Source organism: Schistocerca piceifrons, chromosome 1 (genome assembly GCF_021461385.2).
Source record: "Schistocerca piceifrons isolate TAMUIC-IGC-003096 chromosome 1, iqSchPice1.1, whole genome shotgun sequence".
In the NCBI taxonomy this organism is placed as follows: Eukaryota; Metazoa; Arthropoda; class Insecta; order Orthoptera; family Acrididae; genus Schistocerca; species Schistocerca piceifrons.
This window is the reverse complement of record NC_060138.1, coordinates 422,522,109-422,539,568: the sequence shown is the minus strand read 5'-3', so window position 1 is coordinate 422,539,568 and position 17,460 is coordinate 422,522,109. Positions and strand designations below refer to the sequence as shown.

At 40.2% G+C, this 17,460-nt stretch overlaps 1 protein-coding gene across 1 annotated transcript in view; it reads left to right on the top strand.

Annotated features, from left to right (window-relative positions):
• The window catches only part of LOC124789989 (sorting nexin-17), an 87,484-nt gene that overhangs the window by 49,566 nt on the left and 20,458 nt on the right, over positions 1-17,460 (top strand). The window contains exons 4-7 of the mRNA XM_047257535.1: positions 2,117-2,207; positions 2,333-2,417; positions 3,200-3,362; positions 15,483-15,695. Coding sequence (XP_047113491.1) covers positions 2,117-2,207; positions 2,333-2,417; positions 3,200-3,362; positions 15,483-15,695 — 552 coding nt within the window. The remainder of the gene's footprint in view (positions 1-2,116; positions 2,208-2,332; positions 2,418-3,199; positions 3,363-15,482; positions 15,696-17,460) is intronic.

Below are 17,460 nucleotides of genomic sequence, written 5' to 3'. Positions count from 1 at the left end.
CATGACAATGTCTATTCTGTAGTCTGTTATTGCTTGGCATGGCAAATATATACGTAGAACACTTCAAAACAAAGGTACGAGAATCCACCTTTTCATACCAATGTTTCTCTATAGATGTGTGAACAATACATTTGTGGTGTGGTCATATGGAACAGAGAAGCTTGAAGAGTTCCTAGAACATTTAATTTCATCCATCACAATATAAAATTCATGATGGATGTGACCTGTATCTTCAAACATTGGGATTTCATTATCTGTCATAAGGAAGTTTGATGATAAAGACTCTGGTACATAGAGCTTGAACACTTTCATCAGACAAGGAGAGTCTTACCAAAGAATTACATCTATAAATTGTGTTATGAAGGAATGATACTCAGATCATAAAACTGAGCAGGAGTTAACAGCCAATATCAAGAACAGCTGGGAAAGAATTTGAAACCGAGACAGGAAGAGAAGCCAAGAAGCGGCTATCTACTTTATGCTGGCCCAGTATGCAGAAAGATTGGCAAGCTTCTACAGAAACTGGGTTTCAGTTTATTTTTTCACCGTTAAAAAACATAAAAAATATTCTTCGTAACGTTAAAGACAATCTAGGCCTTCGAAGCTGGGTGTATTAGGCATTCCATGCAAAAGTGTCATGTTTTACATGGGGCAACCATTAGAACAGTCGAGGAGAGATCCAAGGAACATCAGCGACACACCTGACTGAAACAACCAAGCTACTCTGCTGTTGCTGAGCACTACCATGAATATGATGAAACGTGAGGTGGCCAGTATGGTGATGTAAACACCAAGTTTCTGGGGCAGCTTAATTAAAGAACCTGCTGAAATAAAATTTTTGGAAATTCTAATAAACAGAGAATGAGCTATCAATTTAAATAAGGCTGGGGGTCTCAGTCGCAATTTATTAAGATCTCAGCTGCCACGAACCCAACAGAGCTGGCAAACACTTTTCAGTGAATATCAGTACAGTCTTTGAAAAACAAAAGAGTACAAAATGGTACAGTGGGCATCAGGAGTTAAACTTAGCTATAACTGGCAATACAGGACCAACAATAGTGCAGTCTAGTTGCAGTCCAAGCAGCAAGTACACATTACAGCAAAACTTTCATCACATGAAGAAGACTATGTTTCCTGTCAAAATATTGTGCACGAAATGGAATTAACAGCTCAGCTGTTTACTCAGAAGCACACCATTAATCAGTCATGCCAAGAAAGTCTGAGAGATTACAGCATTTGGCGTGTTACTAAGACCCTAGAATTCTTGTAGAACACAGTTGAAGATGTAGGTCTCAAAGAGCCGCATAGCTTTCTTTTTTTTCAGTGGTTAAAGAGGTGCTTGATATATAAAATTGATTGTCTGCTTTGTATTCACTGAATGCCTGCTGCGGTTTCTTTTAATCAGACACACATTGTCATCACAAGCAAGGAGATGTATTGGTCTTTTTAAAAATCTCCAGATACTTATATAGAAACCTATGTGAACTTCATGAATTAATATCGTGTGGTTCAGATGCCATGTTCTTGGGCTAAAAATATTCACCATGCCTAAGAGAGTTGTAACTAAATTTAATTCCAGGTGACCTTAAGAGATAAACCTTGATAAGTAAGCAAGTTTCAGTGTGTCACTGATACTAACAATGGACAATATTCTACAAATAGTAGTGACAGAGCTGCATTCGGCTTATGAGTAACATCTTGAATATGTGCCTTCCACGGGAATTCACCCTCAGTCCCAGAAATCAAATGTCTTCTGGCTTCACTAACTGTACAAAGATTGTAAGAATGTCAGTGCAGATAGAATTGTTCATAAGGAACTGGATAGACTCTGTTTTATTGGGAGGTAGAGCCAGTCTCTTACCTGTGAAATGTGAGCTGTTTGTCTGATGTTTAGATCATCATCTCAGTTTTATTATTCATTGTCAGTCTGTGTGCCCAGTGAAACCATATCTTGTATTAAAAGAACTGTGATTTTCAAATAATGGCAACCTTATGCAATTTTATGCCTACATTTGGTTTTCAGTATCAGTTAGTTATAGTTTGATATGTTAGTTTTAATTGGTAAACTTATTGATAGTATTCCAGGTATTAATGTACTCTGTTTTGCATTTTTTAGAAAGTTTGCCAGCAAATAAACCTCCCAAGTGAATATGTCTACTACTTCTCATTGTTTCTCATCAAACGTGAAGATGATGGAGATGTCACAGGTAAGTCAGCCTCTCTTGTATATATCACTTTGAACACTCAAAGTAAAATTTCCACTACACTTAAATATTGCAGGTACCGTCAAAAGTAAATAAAAAAGGCTTATTGTACATTATTTTGATTCCAGTATTGCGGAAACTTCAGGATTTTGAGTCACCATACATATCACAGAAATCCATCCAGGGTGTTCATCGTCTTGTTCTCAGAAAAAGGTAATGCAATATTTGGTTTACTGATATCTATAACAGAAAGGAGATAAATATTAGTATGTAACATATGCCGCCGTCCCCCCCGCCACACACACACACACACACACACACACACACACACACATATGAACTGTATTTATTATTAGTGTACATTGTAACGGAAGTTAACATATTCTCTGAACTTGGATTCTAAATGTTTTATCTTTTTTTGTATTGAACGTTGTCTTATAATTTCGGCTTTATCTGTCTGTTAAAAGAGTCTGAGTAAAGTATTGTTTTACAGTCTGTTGTTCACCTTATTTTTTGAAATGTTGTGGGTGCACTTTCTGAGAGTCCTTTGCAAGTGGAGTGACAAAATAAATAAATTTGATGTTGGTGATGTGGCCGAATGATAAAATGGTTTAATTAGCTATCTGAATGCTGAAGAATATGAAAATGGAATTTTGGCAGATTATTTTTCAGGAATGTTTCTTTTATTATATGTCTTAAATGATGACAAAACATAAGTATCAGTGTTATAAGTATGGCAATGGAAAGTTCTGATATAATGTAAATAATGTTTATTCTGCCAGCACATTGTAGACATACTGTGTGTGTGTGTGTGTGTGTGTGTGTGTGTGTGTGTGTGTGAGAGAGAGAGAGAGAGAGAGAGAGAGAGAGAGAGAGAGAGAGAGAGAGAGAGAGATACATCTGTGTTAAATGCACATCTATGTTAAACTGTCACACACTAATTATTCTATTATTCTGTGACTTATTTGTAATTTATGGCTCTCTGTCTCTTCCAGTTACTGGGATCCTAGTTATGACATTGAGCTTATGTCGGACAAGGTGGCTCTGAATCTTTTGTACGTACAGACAGTAGCAGATGTTGAAAAGGGATGGATTTTGAGTTCAAAGGAGACACAAAAGCATTTGGCATCATTGCAGGCCAGAGGAGCCAAGAAAGAGGTACTTCATTACCAGATACATTTTACTTTGTCATGCTTCAGAAACATGTTTTAAATGCTATATTAGTTACAAGTTGCATATCAACATGAGCTCTGCTAGCAAAGACCTTGTGAAACTCATCTTGACCTATTTATCCACATAGACTTCAAAGGACAAAGGTGGCAGCTGTGTTCCTTGACTTTGGAAGGCATTCTGTACAGTTCCACACATTCGTTTAGTGAACAAAATACGAGCTTACTGAATATAAGACCAGACTTGTGATTGGATTCCGAACTTTCTTGCTGATAGAACTGCACATGTCATTCTTATCACCAGTCGAGTAACTTAACAGTTAGTAGCAGAAAACTGAGACTCCACAAATATTGAAAAACCAAGTAAAAATATGCCTTTTTAGCCACTCCTCGTACAGTTTACCAGAATATTTGAATTCACAAGGGAACATAACTAACTTGACCTCATATCTTAAGGGGGGGAAAGCACACTTGTCAACTATCAAGCTCAGCAGTCAATCCCATGTGAAAATTTGGGACATATTCATGATAATATGCAGTTTTGACATTCTGAATGTACAATTTTCAAACATCCAGCCACATTGCTCATTTGACACTCGCTCCACGCCACTGCGGCTGCCTAATGCTCAGGCACAAAGTATTGTACAACAGGATGCAACAAATGACAACCAGAATCGTCTCTTTGCAGAATGTTGAAGGTGAGGAACAAATGGTGAGGGTGGGACGGGGAGGAGCAGTCAAGTCTGCTCAACTAGTTTTGAAATCTTATTTGAGAATGCATGTCATTTTAGATGAAAAATGTGCGTGTGTTTGACATATTATGTGCTCATATTACTTACCTCTTTTCACTTAAAGTAACATGTGTTTGTGAACAAAACTTAAAAGCACAATTGCTAAATTATTACCTGCCTGGAAGAAACTTTGCTTCACTCACAGCTCAGCTGTGCCAGTTGGGTCTTTTAAAATATAAACAGAGCTGACAGCAAGTGTCTATGTGCAGATATCATAAGCATTATTGTGTGGCTTCGTGTCATGTTATTGATGGAATGTACGACTGTGTTGACATCTTTCGTCCCTTTTTTGGCAAGAGATTGATCAGACACAGTTTCTAAATTAAGCTTGCTCTTATTCGTATTGTACACATCCTGTCTACCAACCATTTATATAATGACACTGGTGTCAGCGACAAGCTCTTCACATGCAGTAAATATGGCTGTCTTATTACCTAGCTTTTTAGCTGTAGTAACATGGATTATTATTCAAAACAAAATACTGTGTTTTTTCTTGCCTTTAAAATGTTTTAGTACTACCTCCACTGCAGCTTGACACTGTACATTAATGTTATAGGTTGTTTGACAAGGGAATCAATAACAGAGAACTCTCAAAACTAAAACTACCAAAGAATTCTAAAAATGGCTTTCTAGTCATTTTCTGTAGCAGGCACTTCCCATACAGCCCCCCTCCCCTCCCCTCCTTCCCCTCCATTATAGTGGAGCTCCTGATAAGTTTTAGTACTTGTGATGAACCTGCTGACCTGCCCTTGTGAAAGTCACTGGTGTTCATTGCTCTTCTTCTGGGTTTGCTGGTTGTGCCAACGGTGTCACTGCTGTAAGTTGCCCTGTACCCATTTCAGATTGAGCTACTGTACGAGGGCAGTTCAATAAGTAATGCAACATATTTTTTTTTCTGAAACAGGGGTTGTTTTATTCAGCATTGAAATACACCAGGTTATTCCCCAATCTTTTAGCTACACAACACTATTTTTCAACGTAATCTCCATTCAATGCTACGGCCTTACGCCACCTTGAAATGAGGGCCTGTATGCCTGCACGGTACCATTCCACTGGTCGATGTTGGAGCCAACGTCGTACTGCATCAATAACTTCATCATCATCCGCGTAGTGCGTCCCACGGATTGCGTCCTTCATTGGGCCAAACATATGGAAATCCGACGGTGCGAGATCGGGGCTGTAGGGTGCATGAGGAAGAACAGTCCACTGAAGTTTTGTGAGCTCCTCTCGGGTGCGAAGACTTGTGTGAGGTCTTGCGTTGTCATGAAGAAGGAGAAGTTCGTTCAGATTTTTGTGCCTACGAACACGCTGAAGTCGTTTCTTCAATTTCTGAAGAGTAGCACAATACACTTCAGAGTTGATCGTTTGACCATGGGGAAGGACATCGAACAGAATAACCCCTTCAGCGTCCCAGAAGACTGTAACCATGACTTTACCGGCTGAGGGTATGGCTTTAAACATTTTCTTGGTAGGGGAGTGGGTGTGGCGCCACTCCATTGATTGCCGTTTTGTTTCAAGTTCGAAGTGATGAACCCATGTTTCATCGCCTGTAACAATCTTTGACAAGAAATTGTCACCCTCAGCCACATGACGAGCAAGCAATTCCGCACAGATGGTTCTCCTTTGCTCTTTATGGTGTTCGGTTAGACAACGAGGGACCCAGCGGGAACAAACCTTTGAATATCCCAACTGGTGAACAATTGTGACAGCACTACCAACAGAGATGTCAAGTTGAGCACTGAGTTGTTTGATGGTGATCCGTCGATCATCTCGAACGAGTGTGTTCGCACGCTCCGCCATTGCAGGAGTCACAGCTGTGCACGGCCGGCCCATACGCGGGAGATCAGACAGTCTTGCTTGACCTTGCGGCGATGATGACACACGCTTTGCCCAACGACTCACCGTGCTTTTGTCCACTGCCAGATCACCGTAGACATTCTGCAAGCGCCTATGAATATCTGAGATGTCCTGGTTTTCCGCCAAAAGAAACTCGATCACTGCCCGTTGTTTGCAACGCACATCCGTTACAGACGCCATTTTAACAGCTCCGTACAGCGCTGCCACCTGTCGGAAGTCAATGAAACTATACGAGACGAAGCGGGAATGTTTGAAAATATTCCACAAGAAATTTCAGGTTTTTTCAACCAAAATTGGCCGAGAAAAAAAATGTGTTGCATTACTCATTGAACTGCCCTCGTATTTGGTTTAGCCATCCCCTGGCCCTGTCATTGTACAGGTGCTTGAGAATTGAGCACATAAGCTGCCTCCACTCACTCCTAAGGCATTGTCAGTGGCATATCACTGTATGGTATTGTACTTTATGTTTGTTGCACTTTGGTATCCAGAAAGGTCCCAAATAAGGTGACTGTAATGGTGTGCATACCATATCCGTTCATAACATAACATGTAAGCACACTGCAATGTCCTTGTATACGAACACTTTTCTTTCATGTGCCATGAGGCTGTGGGAGTACTCAGTGTAACTATGTACCTTCTAATCTGCTGCAGTATATACAGTGGTTCTCATGTGGTCCGAGGTGCCTTGCCATGGTTTGTGTGGCTCCTTCCGTCAGAGGTTCGAATCCTCCCTCGGGCATGGATGTGTGTTTTTTCCTTAGCGTAAGTTAGTTTAAGTTAGATTAAGTGGCGTGTAAGCCTAGGAACCGATGATCTGGACCCAAAGGACCTTATCACAAATTAATTTAATTACAGTGGCTCTGGTGACTTATTGATCTGTTGTGCTATGAAAAATTCCGTGGGTAGGTCCAACATTTCCTTGTAAATCATTTCATCAGTTGAGACCCCTGTGTTGAGGCTGTCCACAGCACTCAACAATACCAGTGATAAGGCAGTCATCCATGAGCTATTGTGGCACCTAAGTGCAGTTTTTAATGTCCTGTGCCTTCTCTTGACCATCTCAATGCTTGATGGACGGTAGCTGGTCATGTGGTGTTGTTGGAGTTCAGATAATTTAGATAGCTCTAGGAATAGCACAATTCTGACTGTCGCTCTTGGTCAGTGGTGACATGAGCTTGACATCCAAATCGTGACACCGATTGTTTAAGAGGTCCATTGCTGTAGTTTCTGCTGTTGTGTCTTAAATAGGCACTGCCTCTGAGCAGCATGTATATTCTGTCAATTGCTGTGAACAAATAATGATGTCCCTCAGATGGCAGCAGTGAACCTATAAGGTTGATGTGCACATGGAAGAATTGATTTGTCATTTTTGGGAAGTCTCCTATGGTCTTGGGCAGTTGTCTACCTACTTTACACCTTTGACAGCCTGGGTATGTCCTCACCAGCATGTGACAGTCTTTTTTTATACCAGGCCACACTAATTTCTCTCATCAGCAATTTGGTGGATGTGTTAGCGCTGGAATGTGTGAGGTTGTGAATACTGTCAAACACCAAGCATTGCATCCTTGTAGTCACAAACAGTCTTGGGTGGCTTTTGGACATATCAACCCAAATAAGTCCCTTATTGCCTAGCATTCACACTTGATTGCATTTAAGGGGCATCATTTTGTCCTGTAGTAACTTCTGCAGCTGTTCGTCCATGGCTCACTCTGTTTTTAGCTGATTGTTATCTACTGATGTATAAATATTGCCAATCCACGAGGAAAAAAATCTGCTGCTATATTATCTGGCCCTTTTATGTGCTTAATATCGACGATAAGCTGCTCAATGAACTTCAGCTGGCAGAATTTCCATGGAGAAAAACCTTATTTCCTTCCCTGAAAGGTAAAGTTAATGGGCTTATGATTGGTATAAACAGTATATGGTTGAGCTTTGACTTAGTGCAGAAGCATCGGTTAGCCTCATGAATGGCCAGCAGCTCCATCTGATATGCATTCCACTTAGCTTGTGCTTTTGAAAGCTTTACTGAGAAAAACCCTTAAGGTTTCCAAATGCTCTCAATGTTTCGATGCAGATCTACCACAATGTCAGACTGCCTAGTGTCCACTACAGTTGCTAACGCCACGTTATGAACAGGGTGTGCCAAAAGGATTGCTCTGTGTAAGCTGGTTCTTACCTGCTGAAAGGCCTGTTGAATGGCAGGCATCGAAGGCAGGGTGTACGAGGTATGATTGGAAAGTTTTAAGAATGGGCTTTTAATTTACAATGGTGGTACTTACAAGCTATTGTGATGCATTTCCTTCAAAATAGCCCCCTTTTGACTGAACACACCGACTCCTATGGTGTGTCCACTTTTGAAAACATTCCTGGAAATTGTTTTCCTGAAGTGTGTTACAGACGCTCTCCGTATTTGCCTGGATGTCTTCAATGGAGTCAAATTGCTTCTCTTTCAGTGAAAATTTAAGTTTAGGAAACAGCTAGAAGTCTGCAGGGGCCAAATCAGGGGAATATGGCAGTTGTGGAAGCACAGGAATTTTGAATTTGGTCAAAAATTCAATGATGGAGAAGGCACGATGAGCTGGAGCATTGTCATGATGTAGCACCCAACTCCTGTCCTTCCACAATGCAGGCCTTTTCTTCCGGACCTTTCCTCACAAACGCTCAAGGACACATTTGTAGTATTCCTGGTTAATTGTCTGTCCTCCATGTCCTTCATGATGCACAATACCGGGGGGAATCACCAACATTGTCTTCACCTTCGACCGACTTGTCGTGCTTTTTTCGGTCGTGGTGAACCTGGAGTCTTCCAGTGCGAAGACTGCACTTTGGTTTCAGGATCTTATCCACATACCCATGATTAGTCATCTGTAATTACCCTATTTAACAAATCTGGGTCATTTTTAGTCTGATTAATCAGTTCTTGGCACACTTCAAGTCGGTATTGTCTCTGGTCACTTGACAACACTTTTGGAATGAATTTTGCGGACACTCGGCACATGTTCAGATCTTCAGTTAAAATTGACTGAACTGCATAGAAACTTAAATTAAGTTCATGAACAATCTCCCTAATTGAAAGTCTATGGTCAGAGTGCACTAAGTTGTGAACTTTCACAACATTTTGATTCGCTTTTGGGGTGGAAGGACAGCCGGACCGTAGTTCGTCTTCAGATGATTTGCGGTCACTTTTGTATCTGTTGAACCATACAAAAACATTTGACTGGCTCATACAATTATCTCCAAAAGCTGTTTTTAATAGTTCATAAGCCTTAGGAACTGATTTACTGGTTTTAAAACAAAATTTCACACAAACTCGTTGCTCCGTTTTTACGTCCATTTTCATGCAGGCAGAATCTGGCAACAAGCCCAAACAGACACATACTCAAGCAGCTGCCACAACAAAATGAATAAAGGAAACACAGTTTACTGTCAGAGGGCATTCAAGGACAAGGCAATGACTCACTCCCCACCTTCCGTGTACCTGCCCGCCAAACCAGTACGCAGTAGCGGATGATTCTTAAAACTTTCCAATCACACCTCGTATTTGTCAGTAGAGTTGTTACCTGTTGTGCAGCAGTGAGTGGTGCCTGCATCTCTGCTGCCCCAGTTATAGATGGTGCCTGTAGAAGTTGATGATCCCCAGGAATGTCCTTAACTGATGATAAGTTGTTGGCCTTGGGATGTTTTTAATGGTCTTCACTTTTTCTTCGAGAGGATAGATACCCGAAGCTGATACTTCATGCCTTAAGAATGTTGCTTGCTTCTGCTGGAGGACACACTTAGCTTTATTTGTTACTAGCTCATGCTAAAGGATTCTCTCAGACACTGTCTTGAGGTAGTCTTTGTGTAATTCAGCTTTCTGTGAAAATATCAATATATTGCCAGGTATGCGAAACAAAAATCTATTCCCATCAATACTTCATCAGTGAATCTTTGCCAAGACTGGGCTGCATTTTTAGACCAAACAGTATGCTGGGAAACTCAAAGACACTGAAAGGGTTTACGACAATGGTCTTGGGAATGACTGCTCCAGCCACTGGCATCTGGTTGTATGCCTTTTTGCAGTCTACCACACTGAAAACTGAGGCTCTGGCTAAACATATGTAAAATCCCGTAGATTGGGAACAGAGTAGTGGTCAGGGATTGTACTTTCATTTAGCACACAGTAATCTCTGCAAGGTCTCCAAGTCCGTCCTTCTTGACCAAGTGCAAGATGATGCCCGTGGGCTATCTGATCTCCATACAGTGCCCACTTCTAACATGCTATGAAACTTTGCCTTCACCTCTGCAAACCATTCGGGCGCCATTCATCTCGGCTTTTGAAAAACTAGTTGACCTCCAGTAGTTGTAATGTAATATACTTTGTTATGAAGTACCTTATGTCCTAGCTGCAGTGAAAATGCTTTCTTGCCTAAATTGACAGCATTGCTTGCAACTGTGCCCATCGTTACCTCAGTGTTCCATCTCATTTGCACTGTGTTCAGCTGTATCTGTGGTTAGTGGTGGTGGATAAAGTCTACACGCAGCATTGGCTCGTGCACTTCTGCTACTATGAACTTCCATCTAAATCTCTCACTGAACCCTCGATGAACTGTTACTTATTGTTCATCATATGTCTTAATTGGCGAGTTGCTGCAGCAGTTAGATGAAGTGCTGCACCCACTATTTCCACTTTATTCTGTTTATACAGGAGCACACTGGTGCCTAAGCCCGTGTCAACTAGGTAACACCAGTTTGCTTGTATTACCTAAAGGTTCTGGGACAATGTAAGTAAGTAAACATTTATCTTTGTCTGTTCAGTTCTGTCTAAACTTTCCCACATAATTAGTCTGACCATGGATGCAGAAACTTGTTCGTCTCCTGTAACCTTACGCTCAGCTACTACGGTTGTAGTGGTCATCTCCTCATTTATATCTTTGTAACTTTCAGAAAACGTGGCCTGCTGCTGTGCCTGTTGTTGGCGGCTGAGCTCGTTTGGGAACAGCCAAGGCGAATTGTACCTTGTAGCTCTTTTGCTAAACTGTTGATGGCACCAACATATCTATTCATCTCGTCCCCTGGTACCTACCTCTTTCGTCTGGCGGATCCCTGCTTCTTTGCCACTAGAGTTGACAGCTGCTTCTGCATTGCAACAGTCTGTAGCTTCAGATGATGGAGTTGCGCATTTGCGCATACGTTCCCTCTCAGTACTTGCCTTGTAGCTGCAGCCTACCTCTTGCTGTCGTCATCCACACCTTGCATTATCACTGCTACACCTTCTTGTCCCACAGGTTTGTGTACTGTGTCTGCCACCGACATCACAGAGGTGATGTCATCAGTGCTACACATGACTATCATTGTTTTTACTGACAGTGGCAGCTGTGTGAGCCATCATCTTCTCCTCTACGATACTTTGGAGATGTCATGAAAACTCAGAAGGGGTCCCATCACCAATAACTTCAGAGTGCAGGACCTGCTGTATCTGTTAGTTTATGGATTTGCGTAGAAGTTGTCTTACCAAGTCTCTCAAGAGTCGGTACGTGTCTTGTGTGGGCGATTTGAATATCACATCTGCCACTGTCTCTACCGCTGGTGCGTCCGGGCTGTTGACAGCCACCACAAACTTAATGTGATCTTCTATAACATTGTTCTGTGTGAATATTAGATTCAACATGATAACCCATAGCTTGGGCTTCTCTAGTAGGAATTTTTGTACTTGTGTCTTAATTCAAGGGCCAGTGACCACATAGGTGTGAAGTCTTGTTGTCCTGAAATTCATGGGCCAGCGACCACATAGGTGTGAAGTCTTGTTGTCCTGAACCGTAATTTTCATTTGGAAATTTTTAACTTGTTTCTCCAACTGTTCCTGTAGCTGTCAAATTTATTGTTCTATCTGATTGTGTTTTTCTTCATAACATGAAGTAAATCACTCACTTCCAGCCATGCTTGACTTTGCCATTTTGTCTTGCTTTTCTGGCATCACTGTCTAATAGGTATAACTCATTGCATTATCTCTGTAGCTGCACGCAATTGTAAGCACAATAACTATTTATTTCTCTCAGAAACTCAGTTCACCAACTTGATAACAGAAACAATAACAGAGAACTGTCAAAACTAAAACTAGCAAAGAATAAATATATTAAATCTCAGCTGCTCAGCAAAAGAATAATAGAAATGTCTTTCTAGTTGGCATTCTGTCGTAGATGCTTCCCACCAATATAGCTAGACAAATTGTATTGACCTTCAAAAACTACTGTTTATGCATACCCTGTTTTTCAGCATATTTACTTTTTGTTTTGACAGTCCTCCAGTCAGTGTTGCCATCATCGTGGAGGCATGTGCTTGGGTGTCTGTGTGGTTGTGTGTGGGAATGCGTGTACTGACTACTAGAAGAAGGGCCAGAGATCTCAAAAGCTATGAACATGGTTTCCTACAGAATCTGCCAAAACAATGTGTTCACACTTTGTCAGACTGTACTGAGATATCAGTATTATCACTTGATTTGAATTACACTTATGTTGCAATATGGTCTTTGGCTCAACAGATGTTAGTACTTTAATCAAAATAGTGTGGAAATGACATGGCTTGAGCATACTTGACATTCAAGCTGTGAAAATACATTCTGAATTGATTTCTCAAGTTTGATAATGCTGTTGAGGTGCAATGTCAATGGAGACAAGAGTTTGAAACAGAACTGCCAAACTGTGTACCAATTGAATGCAATACAGATAAGTTTGAGGTGCATCAGTGATTTGTAATATTCACAAAGGAAGATTGAGAAGACCATATAAGCTTGTAGTTCTGCTTCATTAGCTTTCTTGTTGAAAAAATTTGTTACTTCTCCACTGAAGTCAGCTATGCAATGTGCACATGAAATGTGAAATGAGGATTAGCAATACAGTTGTATGGCAAATTGTAAAAGCTGCTAAGTGGAAAGTATACATCCCATGATTATTGCACGTGATTTATGTGTTCATGCAGATAAGTTGGTTAGTTTACCAGGCATTCATGTGTGGTGTGGACTATTGTGTAAGGGCTCTGTAGACCCTTTTTCATTGATGGTATTGGCATTGGTGAAGTGTACCTGAAAATTTTCAATGAATAAAATATACAGCCAACCTGGAAATGTTATGCAAATTAATTTTACCAGCTCTATGTGTGCTTTATGGAGCTGATGAAGAGGGGTCTCCTATCAGCAAGCCGTACGAGCTTTCCTGGGTGACAACCTGCAGGGTCATTGGATTGGACAAGGAGGGCCTACCAAGTTCCCCTCATGCTGTGCAGATGTAGTCCTTATAGACTTTCACTTGTGGGAAGCTGTGAAACATCAAGCCTTATCAGTGTAAACCGTGCACAGTGGAGGATAAGTTGAGATTACTTTGACATGTGCAGTGATCTCTACTCAAACAGTGACTTACATAGCTGCAGCAATGCTCCTCATTCTACTATGTTTCTGGCTGCCAGGCATTTTGCACATCGAACATAACAGTATGCTTAATTGAAAGCCGTACTACATGTGTGATCCATATTTCAACATAAAACAAATATGTAATAAATAGTGTTAGTTGCTTTAATTCCTTTTTTTGTGGATTCTTTATTAAGTTTTCCTGTGCACCACACATCAGTCTGCTATGGGTCAGTGGTAGCCTCTCCTGTATTTCATGTATTAAAGTTACTCTTGATTGTCCTGAAAGACAGATTTTCCTTCTTTCCACTTTTCCAAAAGATGACGTTTCATTTTATCTACATCTCTGTTATGGACAGGGCCAAAGTGGTATCCAACAATATTACATCTTCTAAGCAGGCTTTATCAACACTTCCTTTCTCATCCTTGCCCTATTGTACCAATGAAGCTGTTTGATGAACGTGGCTGTAGTGAAAGGGCAGCCTCATCAGCATCATCACCATCATCGTCATGTAAGGAAACATCAAATGTCAGTCCATTGTTTTGCTCTATAACTGGCACACCTTCATTTGTGAAGTTGTCTATGATTTCTGCAACAAAATTAATATGTGTAAATAATAGCACAAAGAAATCCCCTATGCTTTCATGTACCTTGTATAAAATTTAGTCAAATGGGCTCATATAATGATACTTACCAGTCACAACTTTTAGTAGTTCTCGTTCTTTGACTCTTGAATATTGTAATGTGATTGTCATTCTGTAGCACTCCTAGAGGTGCCACACTGTCAGTTGTCACTTCACCAACATAATGAACACACCTTTTACTTGCTCCTCCCTACAGTATTTTGCACTTTGGCATTAAGCAGCTGCAGTGGAGCAGAGTGAGTGACAGGTAACCAGTGTGCAAGCAGAGCTATAACACCATTGCAAGAAACATTTACGACTAGATTTCCCTGCTAGAGAAACAAGCTACTGTTCTAGCAAATCAACATGTACAGTAAATTGGTAAGCCACTACATCTCCCTATAGCTGCACCTCTAGGAGACTAACAGCTGTCTCATTCTGCAGTTTCCACACCACCACGTGATGCAATGCCCAAAAACCTTTCAAACGTGTAGAAAATAATTCATAAGTAATTCTTACAATTGTCAGTATGAATAGATTAGTACAATGCATACTTTATGGAGGTGGCTGCTTCTGCCTGTTAGAGCATAGCATCTCTGGGGCTCTCCTTCATGGTGGGATTTCAGAAATCTGTGCATGAATGTAAGAATGAATGAATGAGTTGATTTAGAGCAGGGGTAGTCAACATTTTTTACCTTACACCCACTTTTGTATCTCTATTAACAGTAAAATTTTCTAACCACCCACCGATTCCACAGTAATGGTGATTTACGAAGTAGGGAAACAACTTTAATTTATAAAAATTATAAAGCTGAGTTGTTGTTGTTGTTGTGGTCTTCAGTCCTGAGACTGGTTTGATGCAGCTCTCCATGCTACTCTATCCTGTGCAAGCTTTTTCATCTCCCAGTACCTACTGCAACCTACATCCTTCTGAATCTGCTTAGCGTATTCATCTCTTGGTCTCCCTCTATGATTTTTACCCTCCACGCTGAGTTACAGCAAGTTAAAGCATGTAATAATGATTACCAACCAAAATCATTACATCAAAATTTTGTGAAAACTTAATGAAAATGTTTTTAAAACCACCTATTACCCTCCGTGAAATATGGAATGCCCACTAGTGGGCAGTAGGGACCAGGTTGTCGACCACTAATTTCATTCCTCCAAATCTTACACTTGTTTGTATTCACTGTACACATCCTTAATAAGAATATTTTACAAACAACGAAATATGGTGTTGGTTTGATTTGGAGTATTAGTAGACTTGAGATCTTTCTTCCTATGTATACAGGTAATGTAACAGTTTAAACAAATAATAGTACATAATGGTTTGCAGCTGTGTAGTAAATGACATCACATCACAGTATGTAGTTGCAAACTTTTGTGTAACTGTGATAATGTTGAAGAGTAACACTTTAAAAAAGTAATTACTTTTGCTTTATTTCTTTTTATGCAGTATTTGGAGCTGGCACGTACTCTTAAATATTATGGATTCTTGCAATTTCGACCATGCATTTGTGATTATCCAAAGCCTGGATCTCGTGTATTGGTTAGCGCAGGAAACCGTGAACTTAATTTAAGAGTTAGACTCTCAGATGGTCAAGATATGAGAGAAGGCAGTTTCAAAGTTACTCGTATGAGATGTTGGCGTATAACCACGTTGCATAATGTAAGTTTTGGAACAAGGTAAAGTTAAAATATTCTTTAGCATAGTACTTGGAATTGTACATGTACGTGTGCTCTTATTGAAACTAATAATACCAGTTACAAAATGGGCACAGCTTTACTTAACGTTTCTTGTAATGCCAAGAAGACTTTCTTGTGAGTGTCCAGTTTTTAATCAGTCTCTCACCTTACAAACTACTGTTAGTGCATGGGAATAAATTTTTCTTACTTAAGATTGTTATGAATGAGAACTTCTGTATTGGCTAGTTATTATATGTACTCAGTATGTAATAAATGTTATCTCAACTGCTTCAAACTGTGACCACATTATTTTGGAGTATCAGTAAATAACAAGTCATGGGCCCAGGAGACACAATTTGCTAAAGATTATTGAAATGCAAAAGTCAGCAATCTGAAGCAAGAAAAAATACGATACAGAACATTAGAAACATGGCTACTTTCAGCACAAATTCATTACCATAAGAAGTTATGGGAATGTGTCTCAGACAAAATAACACAGAATAGATGAAAGTGTTCACTACTGGAGCAACTTACTTGCATCTGCAGAATGCACAAGCATGAAAGAAGACTGGGATAAATTGAAGGAGATGTATAACTAGGGGCTTTGTAGAAGTAGTGGCTTTCTGAAAACACTCCTCACAACACGACTGGAGAAGTGCTCATCAAGATGATTTGTAAGAACAGATTTATGTTAGACGCCATTGAATTAATTAATTTCAAACAATGGAAACTCCAGGTAGGGATATAAACAATGTGGGAAAAGATAGATTGCTACTTACTGTAAAAATGACATGATAAGTTGCAGACAGGCACAATTAAAAGACACACATAAGCTTTCGGCCACAGCCTTTCTGATGGAGGCTGTGGCTGAAAGCTTATGTGTAAGTGTCTTTTAATTGTGCCTATCTGCAGCTTAGTGTGTTACCTTTATGGTAAGTAGCAATGTCTCTTTTCCTACAAGTTAATTAATTTGTCACTTTAAGTGTTAAGGAAAAATGTATCACAAGACTGAAGAAAGAAATTTATGGCTTAAAGCCAGCTAATAGCAACTGGTGTATTAAGCTAAATGAAGCACTGTATGTATAGCACAAATCCCAGATAGATACAACATGGAGGACTGAAATCCAAGATTGCTGATACATCTGGACAGTCACACATGACTGACAAAGAGAGAATTGCAAGGAGAAATTTTCATATCATACTTGATAGAAACAAGTTTAACACAATGAAAAAGTGAAGGTGCTAATGTTTATGATCACTGAAATAATAGTGGAGATGTGGAAGATGTGCAACTTTAGTTCAGAGCTGTGGCCAACATATTACCAGAACAGGCCATAGTTGCTAATTTCTACACTATGTGATCAAAAGTATTCGCACATCCCCAAAAACATACGTTTTTCATATTAGGTGCATTGTGCTGCCACCTACTGCCAGGTACTCCATATCAGAGACCTCAGGAGTCATTAGAAATTGTGAGAGAGCAGAATGGGGCACTCCGCAGAACTCATGGACTTCAAATGTGATCAGGTGATTGGGTGTCACTTGTGTCATACATCTGTCCATGAGATTCCCACACTCCTAAACATCCCTAGGTCCACTGTTTCCAACTGATAGTGAAGTGAAAGCGTGGAGGGACACGTACAGCACAAAACTGTACAGGCCGACCTCATCTGTTGACTGACAGAGACTGCTGACAGTTGAAGGAGGTCGTAATGTGTAATAGGCAGATATCAATCCAGACCATCACA